General features: G+C 46.7%; 2 protein-coding genes across 2 annotated transcripts; both read right to left on the bottom strand.

The window, feature by feature from the left end:
• Positions 1-1951: 1951 nt before the first annotated feature.
• LOC137400520 (uncharacterized) lies at positions 1952-3664 on the bottom strand. Its single transcript, XM_068086846.1, has 4 exons — positions 3022-3664; positions 2772-2939; positions 2305-2648; positions 1952-2206 (listed from the first exon to the last, which is right to left on the bottom strand). Exons 1-4 carry the CDS (start codon positions 3662-3664, stop codon positions 1952-1954), a joined length of 1410 nt encoding a protein of 469 aa, XP_067942947.1.
• A 9984-nt stretch (positions 3665-13648) lies between these two features.
• LOC137400515 (protein FAM200C-like) lies at positions 13649-14611 on the bottom strand. The gene is made up of 2 exons (XM_068086841.1): positions 14592-14611; positions 13649-14216 (listed from the first exon to the last, which is right to left on the bottom strand). Exons 1-2 carry the CDS (start codon positions 14609-14611, stop codon positions 13649-13651), a joined length of 588 nt encoding a protein of 195 aa, XP_067942942.1.
• Between the last annotated feature and the right edge of the window lie 448 nt (positions 14612-15059).

Raw genomic sequence — 15059 nt, 5'->3', positions numbered from 1 at the left:
AAATGGACGCTGTTGTTGCATCAATCTCTGCCATGGCAACCTCGATTGCCAACATAGCGACTTCAATTTCCGCCACAGCAACTTCAATCTCCGCCACAGCAACCTCAATCTCCGCCACAGCAACATTAATCGCCGCCACAGCAACCTCAATCACCGGCATAGCATCATCTATCGCCGCTGGTGCAAGATTAATCTCCCCAGACCCAAGGTTTGCTATGATTGAATAACGATTTGAGTGCTTCAGATTTTTAAGAGATGGTTCTCGGTTTATCTATTCAGACGGAGAAGACGACTGCTTATGAACTCAATTTTATGTAATGGTTTGACTCAGTGTTTGCGCATGCCCACGCAGCAGCTTCCTGAGCAAATTATCGTGAAAGCAATGGTTGGTCAGCAAGCGTGTTTTGGAGTTTTTTTTCATACAAATTGTAGCAATAGTCTTGACACTTGCCAAATTAACTCATGTGATGTGATGTTTTTGATGTGATGTTGAGACATATTTGTGATATCTTATTATGGCAATAATCCTTATTGATTGTATTTGTTCTTAGCATGTTGTATTTTTTTTAGCAGATAACATTTTCCAAATTGTATCTGTAATTAATACTTATATAATTGAAAATGTCACCATTACTTAAAACTTTTTGCAAATATTAATTATTAGTTTAATATTTATTAATAAATATACAAATCTCGGTTTGATGCAGTTCATAATGCCTATCTGAGTAAACCAAAGTAACAAATGAAGATTTGGTTTTGTAAGTTCTGAATCTTGGTCTACTAATCTTATAAAATGTCGCTCAACTTCAGCTCTGTTGTGATACGCTACTCTATTGTTCAAGCATACGTAGCTCACTAACTTCAGCAACACAATGGCCCTAGCATAACTCACCAATAGCAAAAACAGCTGCGAGAACCACAGCATAATTGCTTTATAATAACATAGCTTGGGCAAGATTAACTAATGACAAAAACATATCATGATTACTTTAACGGATGATTGAGTGTGAGTAAGCGCTAAAACAATTTTAACTGACAAGCCTAATGACAGACCTAATCCTACTAGGCCTATGATAGGTATTCCAATTCACATTCTCTCCTGATCTCTAGATCATATAAATGTACCTGCAACGTCAGTAAAGACCAAAATCTTTCAAGTATGGAGGTAACCTTCTGTCTCTCCCTAGGGGTAAAGTATCGTTCTCCTGTAAATCACTGTCACCATTGCTCTCGCTACTGTCAGTATCATTGCTGGGCTCACTAGTATCAAAATCACTGATTTGGTCATCACTATCATCTACGCAATATTCTACAGTTATATTGGTCACCAGGTAGTCACAACTCTGCGATATTTGCGAGCCAGCTATGGCAGGTCTTACATCAGCCACGTGTCTATTTGTACCATCCACTTCAACTACATGATCTGCTACCACTCTTGTCACTTTAGCTTGTTTCCACATCGTATCACTTCGCATGTTCCTTGGTTTCACATAAACCACATCACCCGGCTGATAAGGATTGACTTTTGTATCCCGCAATCCTCCTGGTAACCCAATAGCCTTGGGCGCTCCTAATAACTGGGTCTCATACTGATACACATTAGCTGCAGGAACTATGTTGTCAGAGTTGGGTGAGTTGTTGTACCAGTAGACCATGTCTTCCACTCGACCACCAGTTCAGGCCACCATTCTTTTAATTGTACGGTGGTTGCGCTCTATTATGCCGTTCCCTGAATGTTTATATGCACAACAGAGCACCTGTATTATCCCCCACTCCTTGACAAATTGAGTCATCTCAGAGCTTCTGAAGCATGGTCCATTGTCACATAGCGCCTCGTCTGGTGCTCCTCGTTCCAAAAATATTCTATGCAACTCCTTGGCTACTGTGGAAGCAGTTTCATTTGGCAGTCTTCTCCACATAGCAAATCAACTTGATCCGCAGTCAATCAGAGTCAGGAAAGCTCGTTTATTAACATACGAAATGTCCATTGCCATCCTCTGCCATACCATGAATCTACCACCTGCTTCACGACCTTCTGATCCACATCTTGTCCACACACCCTCTTGGCCAAATACAGGGTCTTCTTAACTCCCAAATGATGCTTACCATGAAGCTTTGTTATTTCCCTGGTTTTATCATCTAATGTCACTACAGCTAAGCACGGGCTGTTCAGCCACTTTTGTAGGACCCTAGTTAGCACATTTGCCTAGCACATTAAATAGTCATTTTGATGTGATACTCCATTACCAATTGGGAAATGATCCCGAGTCTTCTCATGATCACCATCTCGCTCAGACCACTGACCTTAGGTCTTTTACTATCTACTAATATTGACCGCACCCAGCCATATACAATAGCAGAATCAGTTAAAATTTTCAGTTTAACAATCCCCCAGCGCAGAGCAATATGCAGTCCTTTTATTACTGCTTCCAGCTCAGCGGCGTTGATATGTGACCCATGAACTTTTCTGAGCCATGTGGCTTTTTCTACGATACTTCCATCTATCTCCAAACAGCAACCTACTGCCAAACTGCTTGCATCACACCACACAACACCTTCTGAAACGTTGCTCACACTCCAACACCCAGTGACTGGATCATGCTGCGAGATTCTGTTCATGAATTCTTTGGCAAACGCTCTGGCAGGAACTGGAATCTATTCAACCCATCCTATCTCATTAGTTTGTTGTTTCAAGTAACTGCAGGCAGGTCTCAGCCACCCTACCACTGGGTAATGACCAATCAACTTCCCAAACACAGAGAATAACTCACGTTTTGTTGGAATCTCCTGTAATATAGGAACTACACCATCTCTGTACCATTTGTACTGGTTATCTGGGTCTTTGATTACTCTCAAGCCTAGCACATGGGAGTTGGTCAACGGCACAGGCTCTTTTGTCTCCAAGCTTTCCTTTGACAAGAGCCGTCTGACTTCTTTAGCTGTAACGACACGTTCGTCCACCCAAATGTCATCTATATAGTGATCAGTTCCCTCTGAAATGTGGCTGTCTTGGGCGAAAACCTAACGCAATTATCCTTGACATTATTTTAGGGGCAACACTCAAGCCAAATCCCATTCTTTTCATAACATATATTTGTCCTTTGAACTTCATAAGTTGAAATCTTTGCAATTGTTCTGACACGTGTATTTGTAAGTGTGCTTTCCTCAAGTCCAAAATTGAAGCCTGATTGTCTCTTTTACGCCATGCCCGTAGTTTTTCTTGGCACACTGTCACATCAATTCCAGGGTTACTCTTTATAAAAGTGTTGAGCTGGCGATAATCCATAACCGGTCTGACCTTTTTTGGCTTGTTTGGCTGCCGTACAGCCATTAATGGTATAACATCATCTGCTTTGCCATGAACATGAGGATTAGACTTTTCAAGCCATCCATTGCTTATCCATTGACTTACTTCATCTTCAAAGATCTCTCTACAATTGTTGGGCACTGCATATTCACTGCACTGATTTGCCATTGTAGGTTCACCATTTTCCCATTTCCACTCCATCGTCCACTTTACACCATCAAACACAGCTGTGAAATCACTTTCATCAATCTTTAATTGCTCTGGATCATTTTCCATCATCGCACCTGCTGCACAGTGCTGTCCTCCAAACCGCACATCATGATTACTTCCAACATACACTCCTCCCAGCATGGTCATAATGTCCATTCCAATAATCATCTGGGCATCACACACAAGCTGTGAGGCTACCAGGCATCTAGCTGTTACATTTTTATTATTCACCAACAAATGTACTAATGCTTCACCACAGCGTCTTGTACTTTCACCATTTAGCATTTTTACTACCTTTTGTAGTCCACGTTTTGACAAGCCCAACACTTAACAAAGCCGACTTATAAGCACAGATTGTTGACATCCAGTGTCCACTAGAGTTTTCATCATGCAATCTTGCATCTTGATGGTGATAAATGGCAGCACCTGACTGATTACTGGCGTTGTGGAAGAACATCCGGTGCTGACGCTCCCCTCTGACCATTTCCCTGTTGTGCAGTCTCCCTACCAACTGCACAGTGCTTTGCCAGTAGGCCTGGCTCACCACATGTGTAACATACCTGGGGCTTTCTTATCTGTTGCCTAGGGGTGGTATTACCAGGACAATCACGATCAAAATGATTTGAGCCTCTACAAGTAAAACAACCTCGTTTGTGTTTTATCATTGCACCTGCTGCACATGTCATCTCAGATGCTTTGGTGTTCAGCATAATTCTTGCTCGAGCTATAAGTTCACTCAAGCCTAACTTTTTTACTGATGCCATGGATTTTAGCTGAATGGAAATATCTATTGGCAGCTCTGCCATGAAAGCCCATTCCATGATTGGTTTCGCATCATTTTGCCCCACTAACGCTACTAACCTTCTGATGTCCGCCAGATAAACATCAACTGGCTCACCCTCTTGCAGCTCTATTTTTTGCAGTTGCTCATAAGCTGCATAACAGTTAACTCCAAAAGCCATCAGCGATGCAGATTTTAGCTTATCATAATCCTCTTTTTCACTGTCCGGCAGTTGTTTATACACTGCGAAGGCTGGTCCAGCAAGAAACAAGGGCAGAAATGTTTGAAGATCTGTAATCTTTTGTAATTTTCCAACCAGTTCTAACTTATTAAACCACTCACTGAATTCTCCACTGGAGCTGTCCTCACACTTAGTGATTATCTCTGACAGCTTTACTGATGCCATAAAGCCAAAATAGAGCCGAAATAGCTTGTAAGTTTTGAATCTTGGTCTACTAATCTTACTAAATGCCTCTCAACTTCAGCTCTGTTGTGATACTCTCCTTTATTGTTCAAGCATACGTAGTTCACTGACTTCAGCAGTACAATGCTCCTAGCATAACTCATCAACAGCAAAACCAGCTACAAAATCTACAGCATAATTGCTTTATAATAACATAACATAGCTTAGGCAAGACTAACTAATGACGAAAACATATCATGATTACTTTAACAGATGATTGAGTGTGAGTCAGTGCTAAAACAATTATAAATCACATACCTAATGACAGACCTAATCCTACTATGCATATGATAAGTATTCCAATTCACAGGTTTCATTCTTGTTTCAAGAGAAAACCACTCTGAAATTGAATGCATAGTGCAGGTGGACATCGAACAGCTCTAGATTGAATACGGTATATAATTTTTGAAATTGCGAAACTCAGGAAATCTTTTTAGTTAATATTTTGTTAATAATAGTTTGTTAATATAATATTAATAAATGTGCTATACCGTTGGGTAGAAATACAATATTGTCTCCTGAAATAAACTCTGAGTCCAACCATTACATATAGTAATGGTTAGACTCTAGCGATGCACATCTATTCTAACCATTGCTATTGTAATAGTTGTGTGTGGTGTAGTTAGACTACCAACTGTCTTTGAATGGAATAAAAGATGAGCTTGTAGATTATTGTCAAGTTTTATTGTACTGTGGTAGATGGCGCTCACTTGCATTTAGCCGAGGCAAGCCAAGGCCGAGCCAAGCTGAGTCCAAGTCGAGCTGAACCTGGCGCAGCCAAGTAGAACAGAGGCGGGGCCTACCAGCTATATAGGCACAAACGTTTGCAGTAGAGAGCAGAGCTGTTTTGGACCTGTTCATTGTCTGTTACTTGAGCATTTCTGCACAACTTATAAACTAAGCAAAAAATATATGTATAAACTGATGCACCGAGTCTTGTACTAGTGGAGGAAAGTGAAGGTCGCACAAAAACCTTTACACTGGTGGAAGCAGTGGGATCTCTGACGATCCCAAGAACTCCACCACAGGACTCGCATCAGGATCACTAGACTCTGGATGAACTGGGCTGCCCGAAAAATGACCACATTGCATCTACTGGAAGAACTTCCTGGCAACAGGAAGAAACCCAGAGAGAGCTGAGAAAAGCCCTGCAGTGTCGGACCCAGTAGATGCACTGCTCCAGGAGCATAAATCTACTGAAGGCTCCAACAGGACTTGTCTGAGGAGGCAGCGTTGCTCATACTAGAAGAACTTCCTGACAACAGGAAGAAACCCATAAAGGTGCCGACAGCCACGGATTCAGTAGAGGCACTTCTCTGGAAAGGGAGCAGAAACCTACTGAAAGCCAAACATGAAGAGAGCACGAAGCGCTGATCCGGGATCCGACCAACTAGCCAAAGCACTAAAACAAGTATTACTGCTGCCAAGGGCGCAAAAACTGGCACCATGCTTCAGGACTCCCCAGTACACTGGAAAGGGAGATGTGGAATACTCCATTGCTCGCTTCATGGAAGTAGCCGACACCAACCAGTGGACGGAAGGAGCAACCTTGTTGCACCTCTGAGAAGCACTGAGCGAACAAGCTGAGGACTGTGGGCGGGCCGAGGACCAGGAGGCCATTTTCAATGCCCTTCAGGCATTCGAGCTACCCGTTAGGCAGGCGCTAAGCCAGCTTAACGCCTTTAGGCGAAAGGAAGGAATGACGCTTCAGGAGCATGCTAAGGAGGTCGAGAGGCTGGTACGCATTGCGTACCGGGACCTACTGATTCGACACCGGAATAGCACGGCCATGGAGACCTTTTGCAGTTCACCAAGGGACCCTGCCCTGCAGCAAAATCTGTTAACCGTACATATGCCCACATTAACTGACGCTGTACGGGCTGGAAATGATTACCTCCAGATCTAGGGAGGCGAGTGCAAACCCACTGGATCTTCGGTATGGGTCCTGGAGGGAGGATCCTCTGACCAGGTTAACTCGGCTGAAACCGATGTCATTGGACGACTAGTCCAGCTGATCCAAACTCTCACGGAAAAGTGGAATGACTCCAAAAACAGGTCCACACTCCAACTGAGAGAAGGAACCAGCCAGCTACTCTTTGTTAGAGCTGTTGCCAACCAAGGCACATATGAAAGAATTGCCCTCGCTACTTAAAACTGGCTTCAGGAAACGAAGAGAGGCCACAGCAGCAATTCCAACCTCTGGCTGAACAAAGGCCAAACAACCCCGGAAACACAGTAGGTCTACACGGGCTTCGGTGACAGTCGACGGTTGGTCTCAACCAGCAAAGACTAGTCCGAGGAAAATTTGTGCACAGGAAAGGCCTGTGGAAAGTCGAAACTACTACCAGTATTTGAGTGAGGCCAGTCTGGACATTTCCACTGTCCCGGATACCGCCTACACTCTTCCGTGCGAACGGCAGGGACGTAGCCCAAAACGAAGGAAGGTGACCCCCAAATCCCCTCCACCACAGGCATTGAGAACCATCTCCACTAGACCAGATGGTTGGAAGCCTGCCTTAAAAGCCGCAAGACCGACCCCTTTTGCGCCTTGTGGATGACGATCACAGGAGCCGCAGGTCAACCCCAGATGTGGGATGGCTAGAGGGACCGACCCTGCCCCACTGCGGAAGGGAAGTCTCCTTTCTGGGAGGTGGTGGTTCTCGCCTGGACGGAGATGACGATACACTGTCGCATCACCACACGGAATTACTGCCCCATGGACTGATTGAAAGATTTCCCGATGAACCCTCGGTAGCAAGTAGCCTGAATCAGCCGGGACCCGAGGGACAGGTCATCACCCGCTGCATGAACATTTTGGAGCTGCCATTCCGGTCTGGAGCTACTATCAGCACTTACATGGTAGAGATCCTGCAGGTCAAAGAGGACGATCCCTTATTGTATGAAGCCGGTCCAACTTCAATCAATGGAGTGCTGGCTCACCTTGAGGAGTTGCTCCAGGCAGCCCGACCAAACTGCAAGGGGACAAGTCAGACGGCGAGGTTGGCCTTTTTGCTAAGTCGATATGCCACCGCGTTCAGCAAGGGTGACTACAACGTAGGGAGGATCTCCAAGGTAGAACATTCCATTCCGCTTAAGGAGGGCACTCGGCCGATCCGGCAACCCCCCCTACAGACTCGGACTGGAGAAGGAGGCAGAGGCCAGCAGGCAGGTCCAGGATTTACTTAAGAGGGGCTTATCGAACCAGCTGGAGGAGCTTGGAGCTCCCCCGCAGTGTTTGTCCAAAAAAAGGATGAGAAGTGGCGCTTCTGCATAGACCACCGGCGTTTGAACGCCGTCACCGAGCAGGCCGCCTACCCCCTACCCAGGTTCGACGACAGCCTGGACACCCTGTCGGGCAGTCGCTACTTCAGCATGCTCGACCTGATGAGCGAGTATTGGCAGGTACCCCTGGATGCAGAACCCCAGAAGAAGTCGGCCTTCTCAACACGGTTCGGATTGTAGAAGTGGAAGGTGTTGCCTTTCGGACTGACGTTCGCACCCTTCCAAAAACTCATGGAACGCATTCTACATGGACTCCACTAGAGAACGCTGCTACTGTATTTTGATGATATTATAGTCATCACCCTAGACGTCGAGACACACTTGCATCGGCTGGAGGAGGTCTTCCAGAAACTCCACAAGGCCGGACTGAAACTAAAACCGTCCAAATGCGAACTCAGTCTGCTACCTCCGGACCGTCAGCTACTACCGACAGTATATCCCGGAGTTCGCCACCATAGTACATTCCTTGCACCAACTGACTGCAAAAGGAGAGCTCTGGAAATAAAGGAAAGAGAAACAGGTCACCTTCAACAAGCTGAAGGACAGTATCAGCACCACCCCGATCTTGGGCTACCCGGACCCCCGGGGCAGTACATCCTGGACACAGACGCCAGCGGATGTGGAGTGGGGGCCATGCTGTCCCAAGTACAGGAGGACTGCGAGAGGGTCATTGTTTACTACAGCACAACCATCACCCCCTCGTAATGCAATTACTGACGATAATTGCTTGCAGTAGTCAAGGCAGTTAAGCACTTTCGGCCTTATCTGTATGGTCAGGAGTTCCTCTTATGGAGGGACCATGCTTCTCTCCCGTGGCTATGTAGGAGGAGGAGGGAACCCTCAAACCAGGTAGCCCAGTGGCTCGAGATCCTGGTGAAGTTCCACTACATTCTTGAACATCGATCAGGGACTCGTCAAGAGAACGCAGATGGGCTGAGCAAGCAAACCTGTGAGGACTGACGGCAATGAGTAAGCATTGAGCAGAGGGACGGGGCCTCTCACGGAAGGTGCTGGCAAGGAAACAAAGGCCGTTAGCCACGTGGGTACCAACCAGTTGCCTGGATGGGTCTCCTGCTCTTGACAGGGTGGGATCGACCCTGGGCAACGTCGCATACTCGGGGGCCGGCCGGCAACTCCCACGGGACTTCCGCGCCAACAGTGGAGGGATTGAACCTTGGTGCCAGAGGTTCCTCCGAGGGGCTACCGGCCACACCAGGGTCGACAGGACCAAAGGGCAAGCTGGCAAGGACACAGGCCACTGGACAAGGGCAAGTGGCCATCAAGTACTGTGCCATCGCTACAGGAGAAAAAGTGCCAGCGGAACACCTGGAACTCGGAAGGAAAGAACTGGATATCCTGCATCACATGCAAGGCTCTTTGCGCATGCGACAGGATGGCACGCTGGAAGCACGCATTGCCCTGCAGGGCCACGCCAGATGGTACGCCATCTGCCCCGGTCATGCGGGAGACCATGGTGTGGCAAACGCATGCCTTGGCTCACTCTGGGGTGAGAAGAATGATAAGCTGCCTCCAGCTGACTTGGTACTGGCCCATACTGACATCTACAGTCAGACAGCTTATCAAGAGTTGAGAGGTGTGCCAGGCCGCAAAGCATGAAGGAACAGAGGCAGCCGGAAGGAAAAGAAGGCTCTATGCCGGACGATCTTTGCAGAAAGTGGTCGTGGACCTGGTGGGGTCATTTCCGGTCACGCCAAGAGGGAACAACTAGGTGCTAGTCCTCACCGACCACTTCACCCGATGGCAGGACACACTAGCACTACCTGGCGCCACGGCCCCGGTAGTCGCAAACGCACTGGATGAGCGGGTTTTTTGTTACCTGGGGTTACCTGAGCAGATCCACACAGACCAGGGGGCGCAGTTTGAAAGCAAACTGATGGCCGAACTGTGCCAACTCTGGAACGTGGGGAAAACCCGTGCGACTCCTTATCACCCACAGGTCAGCAGAATCATTGAACGCAACAACCGAGGACTCGGAGACTTTTTGAGGGCCCTACTCCTGTCCGGGGACAGGACGAGTGAGACTTGCCGCTTCCCCAGCTGATGAGGGCATACCGAGGTACCCTCCACCTTGCAACTGGAGAGACCGCCAACATGTTGATGTTGGGATTGGAGCTGAGGTTGCTGGGTCAACTAGAAAGCCACCCCCACTGACCGAGTTCTTTCCTGCTCACGAGCACGCCATTATGGTGCAACGGAAGCTGCAGGTGGTGCACGAGGCACTACGACAAAGTCAGATGGAGTTGAATCAGGAAGAAACACTGCTGTTCGCCCTGGCGACTGGGTGTGGCTCACAAACAAACACCAGAGACGGAGAGAAAATTCAAAGCTGCAGGCGAAGTTTGTGGGACCATACCAGGTCCTGAAGGCCTGGGGGAACCACACACATTTAGTGGAATGGCAGGGCCAGTCTTCCATCTAGAGCGAGAGAAGGCTGAAACCTTACCATGCTTGCCCAGAGTAGTTGGGACAAGCCCCGGCCACTCTGAAACCATGGAGGGGTCCCAACATGAAAGGACCTCAACCCAGCAAACTGGAGAAAAAACAGGAGGTCAGAATTGACTCCATACCCATACGGCCGCCTCCAAATGGGAAAAGTTGCTGCTAGAGGCTGCAGAAAAACAAGGGCAGGAGATAACTCCGGGAGAAAACTCGGCCGGACCAGAGGAGGTAGAATGCCAGAAGCACCCTCCGAGTTCCGAAGAATTTAATCCGGACCCACGGGAAAATGTTTCGGAAGAGCCGGAATCAAACCCGGCCGAGACCGGAGAGACTGCAACACCAGATCGTATCAATCCCGCAATCCCATCAACTCTGGTCCGGCACAATCCGAGGCCAGCCCAGACAAGTAGGAAGCCGGACTGGTACGGAGATGGTGTATGTTATTCTATGGAATTGCCAGAAAATGGTCCGGAGGTCGCGAAGGAAAGTTGGAAAACGGCTCGAACAGACGCAACCAACGCTTTCCTTTTAAAGCACTCATTTTCCCTGGACGACATCAGAGCGCTAGAAAAGATAGATAGTGAAGGCAACACATCACTACAGAACTTACTGACTTCGGTCACAATTAGCTTGAAAGAAGCTGGAGAAGGGATGGACAGGCCAATGTCGGCAAACGTAGTGGCCTACAAGAGGAACGGGACGGAGTTTGACGTGGCACGAGGACCGGACCTGCCGTGTTGGAAATTACTGAAGAAAGAACAGAGGCATTGGATGCAACCCTGACAGAAAAAGGAATGGAAGACCTGCTCAACGAGGCCCTCCTAAAGGAAGTGGAGGAGGAGTACTGGGTGGCTGCTGTGTGCACTAAGAGGAGAGGAATCAGCCCCCTCTCACCGGAGAAGTCCTCTTCTCCCCGGCTGTTGCCATTAGAGAAAGTATGCATGTGAGGGAGCCGGAGCCAGGGAAGAGCAGATCACAGAAGAGAACAGTGGTGAGGACCATCAAATACCTGTCTTTCCGGACTGTCACGCGGGTGGAGGAACAGGTGAGGGACGGGAGCTGCCGGATCTGTCAGTTTACAACTAGCACCCAGCGGATCCGCTTTCACGTGTTGCAACCCTACACCGTGTTTGTATGCCCCTGTGACTGGCAGCACGTATTGCGGGATCAGATGCTACTACACCACACTGCTCACCAGCAGAGAAGAGTGGAGCCGGTGGTGTATCTGGTTGACCAGGACCCGTGGGAGCAGTTCTGCCAGGAGAACATGCGAGGCTCTCTGATGATGGCTGCCTGCACTTCCACTACTCAAGGAAGGAGACGCCGTAGCCCACGAAAAAGAGCTCAGCAGGCCAGGACACAGTCATGCCCCCAGCCCGAGTTTGCCCAACCTCAACCAAGAGAAGCCAGACGGCCTTGGACCCAGTTGGACCACGCACGCTGGTCGAGATAGTGGAACAGGCCCCAGCTAGCCAAGCCCTCCTGCCGATTCAGCGCAGCCGGGCCCGGTTGTTGGCTCAGGACACCCAGGATTGGACGAAGGCTACCGAGACGATGCAGACAATCCTGCGGCAAGGGCACCCGGAGGGCCAGGAGCGCCAGTTGCTGCTGGACGAGGTGGAGCCTTTCCATTACGGAGCCTGCCAGCATGAAGCCCTGGCCCAACTGCCGCTCCATCAAGATATAAATTGGAGACCTTAGTTGCCAATGGAGGGGAGTGTGTGGTGGATGGCGCCCACCTGCATTTAGCCGAGCTGAGCCAAGCCAAAGCCGAGTTAAGCCTAAACTGAGCCAAGCCGAGTCCAAGCCGAGCCGGGCTGAGCCAAACTGGAACCAGCCAAGTAGAACAGAAGCCGGGCCTACCAGCTATATAGGCACAAACATTTGCAGTAGAGAGCAGAGCTGTTCTGGGCCTGTTCATTGCCTGGTACTTCAGCATGTTTATACAACTTATGAACTAAGCAGAAAATATATGTATAAACCAGTGGTTCTTAACCTTTTTTGCCCATTCCCCTTTTTCCAAACCTAAAGATAGAAATTCCCCCCTCCCAACTCCTTTAAATAATGCACTGCATCTAGATAGTGAACTTTATTTACATATATAACTTATATACATATATATATATATACATGTATATATACATGTATATATGCATTTATTACAGTCATATTTACATGGAATATTAAAAATAAATGTATATTGAAACTCAATATATCTATCAATGTAAGACAGTCAGTAGAACAGTGCGATTTCTGTGTTTGTTTGGAACTGACCAGAATTTTGATGTTAGGAGTTATTGTACTTGTAGATAGGGCACACCGTAGGTCAGTTTCTACTTCCAGATGGTTTCTAGGTTTGCTCTTTATGGTTAGCATAACTGAAAACGCTGACTCGCAAAGATATGTGAAAGCAAATGGTATGAGCGTCTTGAAAGCGGCCAGGCTTATGTTGGGATACAATCTTTGGGCCTGAACCCAAAAGTGCTCTATTGATAGCTCCTTGAAGTCATCTTTTAATGCAGAGTTGTTTTTCAGCTCCAAAAACTCCTCCTGAAGGTGTCCCGGAATCTCGTGGACATTGCGCTTGAAAGGGTCTTGTGTCAGGCTCATCACTTGCTCTGTTCTCGGATCTAACTTTGAAAAATATTTCTCAAACTCTGCTATTAAGCTGTTCAAGTGATGATTTATGTCGGTTAGCAAAGAAGCGGAAGGAGCTTTTTTGTCAACTAATGAATGCAGAACTGGAAATGAAACTCTTACATTCCCAGTAGCCAGTCTTTCCACCCAGAGTTTGAGCTTGTCCTTGAATGCATTGATACTATCAGTTACATTCAACACATTTCCGTCTCTACCTTGCATCTTTGTGTTCGCTTCATTGATTGAACCAAATATTTCAACCAGGTAAGCAAGACACTGATGGAAGCCTTCCACCTGCTTCGAAGCTAGTAGTTTGCGTTTGTTATGAGTTTTCAAGAACTCGTTGACCTCTGCTCGTAGATTGAAGAAACACAGAAGCATGTTACCCTTTGATAACCATCGAACTTTGGTGTGGAACAATAGTGATGAGTGCACAGCATCCATATCTTCGCATAATTTGCGGAAGAGACGTGTTTGCAAGGCAGAGCCTTTGATAAAGTTTACTACTTTAATCACTGAAGAAAGGTGTTCCTGCAATCCTTAGGGAAGAGTTTTTGCTGCTAGCGCTTGTCTGTGAATGAAGCAATGGGTACTCACCACTAAAGGTATCTTTTACCAACTGTGCAAATCCAGCATGACAGCCAAGCATGGCTGGAGCACCATCAGTGCAAACTCCAATTACTTTGGCCCAGTCCAAATGTTCTTTCCTGAAGAAGTCGGAAACCAGGTTCATAACATCAGCAGCTGTGGTGGTCTCTGTTAGAGCACTGCAGAACAGAAATTCTTCCTCAATTGTCTCTCTGTGTACATAGCGTGCAAACACCATCAGCTGTGAAATGCTAGCAACATCAGTGGGCTCATCAAGTTGAATGGCGAACATGGGAGATGACTTGATCTTTTCAATTACTTGCCTCTTTATTTCCGCAGACATATCATCGATCCTCGATTTCACTGTGCTGTCTGAGAAAAATAAATCAGCTATCTTTTGAACGGCTGTGTCTCCGAGAATAATCTTAGTACATTCCAGCAGACAAGGTTTAACTAATGTTTCACCAATGGCGTGTGGCCTCTTATCTCTGGCGATACAGTAAAACAGAGCATAGGATGCCTCGGTAATGGCCTGTGCCTGGATATGGAAGCTGCCAGTGGAATTCAGTTTTGCTGGCTTGAGTTCTCTCTCTCTTTAGCTTTAAAGAACGACTTTGATTTATCCATGTGTTCTGCATGTTTATTTCTTAAGTGTTGCTTAAGTTAATGTGGCTTCACGGAATCGTTAGCAAGCATTTTCATGCAAAAAACACATTGCGGTACTTCGATGCCACTTTTAATCATACAAGTGAATCTATAGTTAAGGTAAGAATCATCATGTTTTCGTCTTTTTGTCTTTGAAATTTCTAACACATACAATATGGGATATGCAATAAAAATATTTGAATACGTTCAATATCTACCTGAGCAAAACATCATACATACGTTAGGCTACAGAGCAAATTGTCAAAATGTTATACGTTTATGCAAACCAAATCGGTAACTGAACAATTAATATTGCAGGTATGTATATGCATGTAGTGTAGCAATCCTTACCTTTTCTACAGTTTTAGATCTTGGCTTTGTTGAAACTACTGAAATTCATTTACTTCTCGCTGCCCTTTATATAAGAAAAATTGGTGCCACGGAAATCCCCTTTGTCAAACTGCCAAATTCCTGATTAAAAAGCTGAAAGATCAAAATAATAAGCTGAAAGATCAAAATAAAAAGCTGAAAGATAATTATTGGTATTGGACAGCTGAAATGACTGAAGAGTTTGAGGTGCTGAAGCAAAAGATCTCCTCTTTTCCGGTACTAGTCCCATTTGATATGGAAGCCGAGACTTGGCTTTCTACCGACGCTTCCCCCTCAGGTTTGGGGGTGGCTATTTT

The sequence above is a fragment of the Watersipora subatra genome, chromosome 7 (assembly GCF_963576615.1).
Source record: "Watersipora subatra chromosome 7, tzWatSuba1.1, whole genome shotgun sequence".
Lineage (NCBI taxonomy): Eukaryota > Metazoa > Bryozoa > Gymnolaemata > Cheilostomatida > Watersiporidae > Watersipora > Watersipora subatra.
The sequence above is the reverse complement of the archived record's forward strand: the minus strand, read 5'-3'. Positions and strand labels throughout refer to the sequence as shown.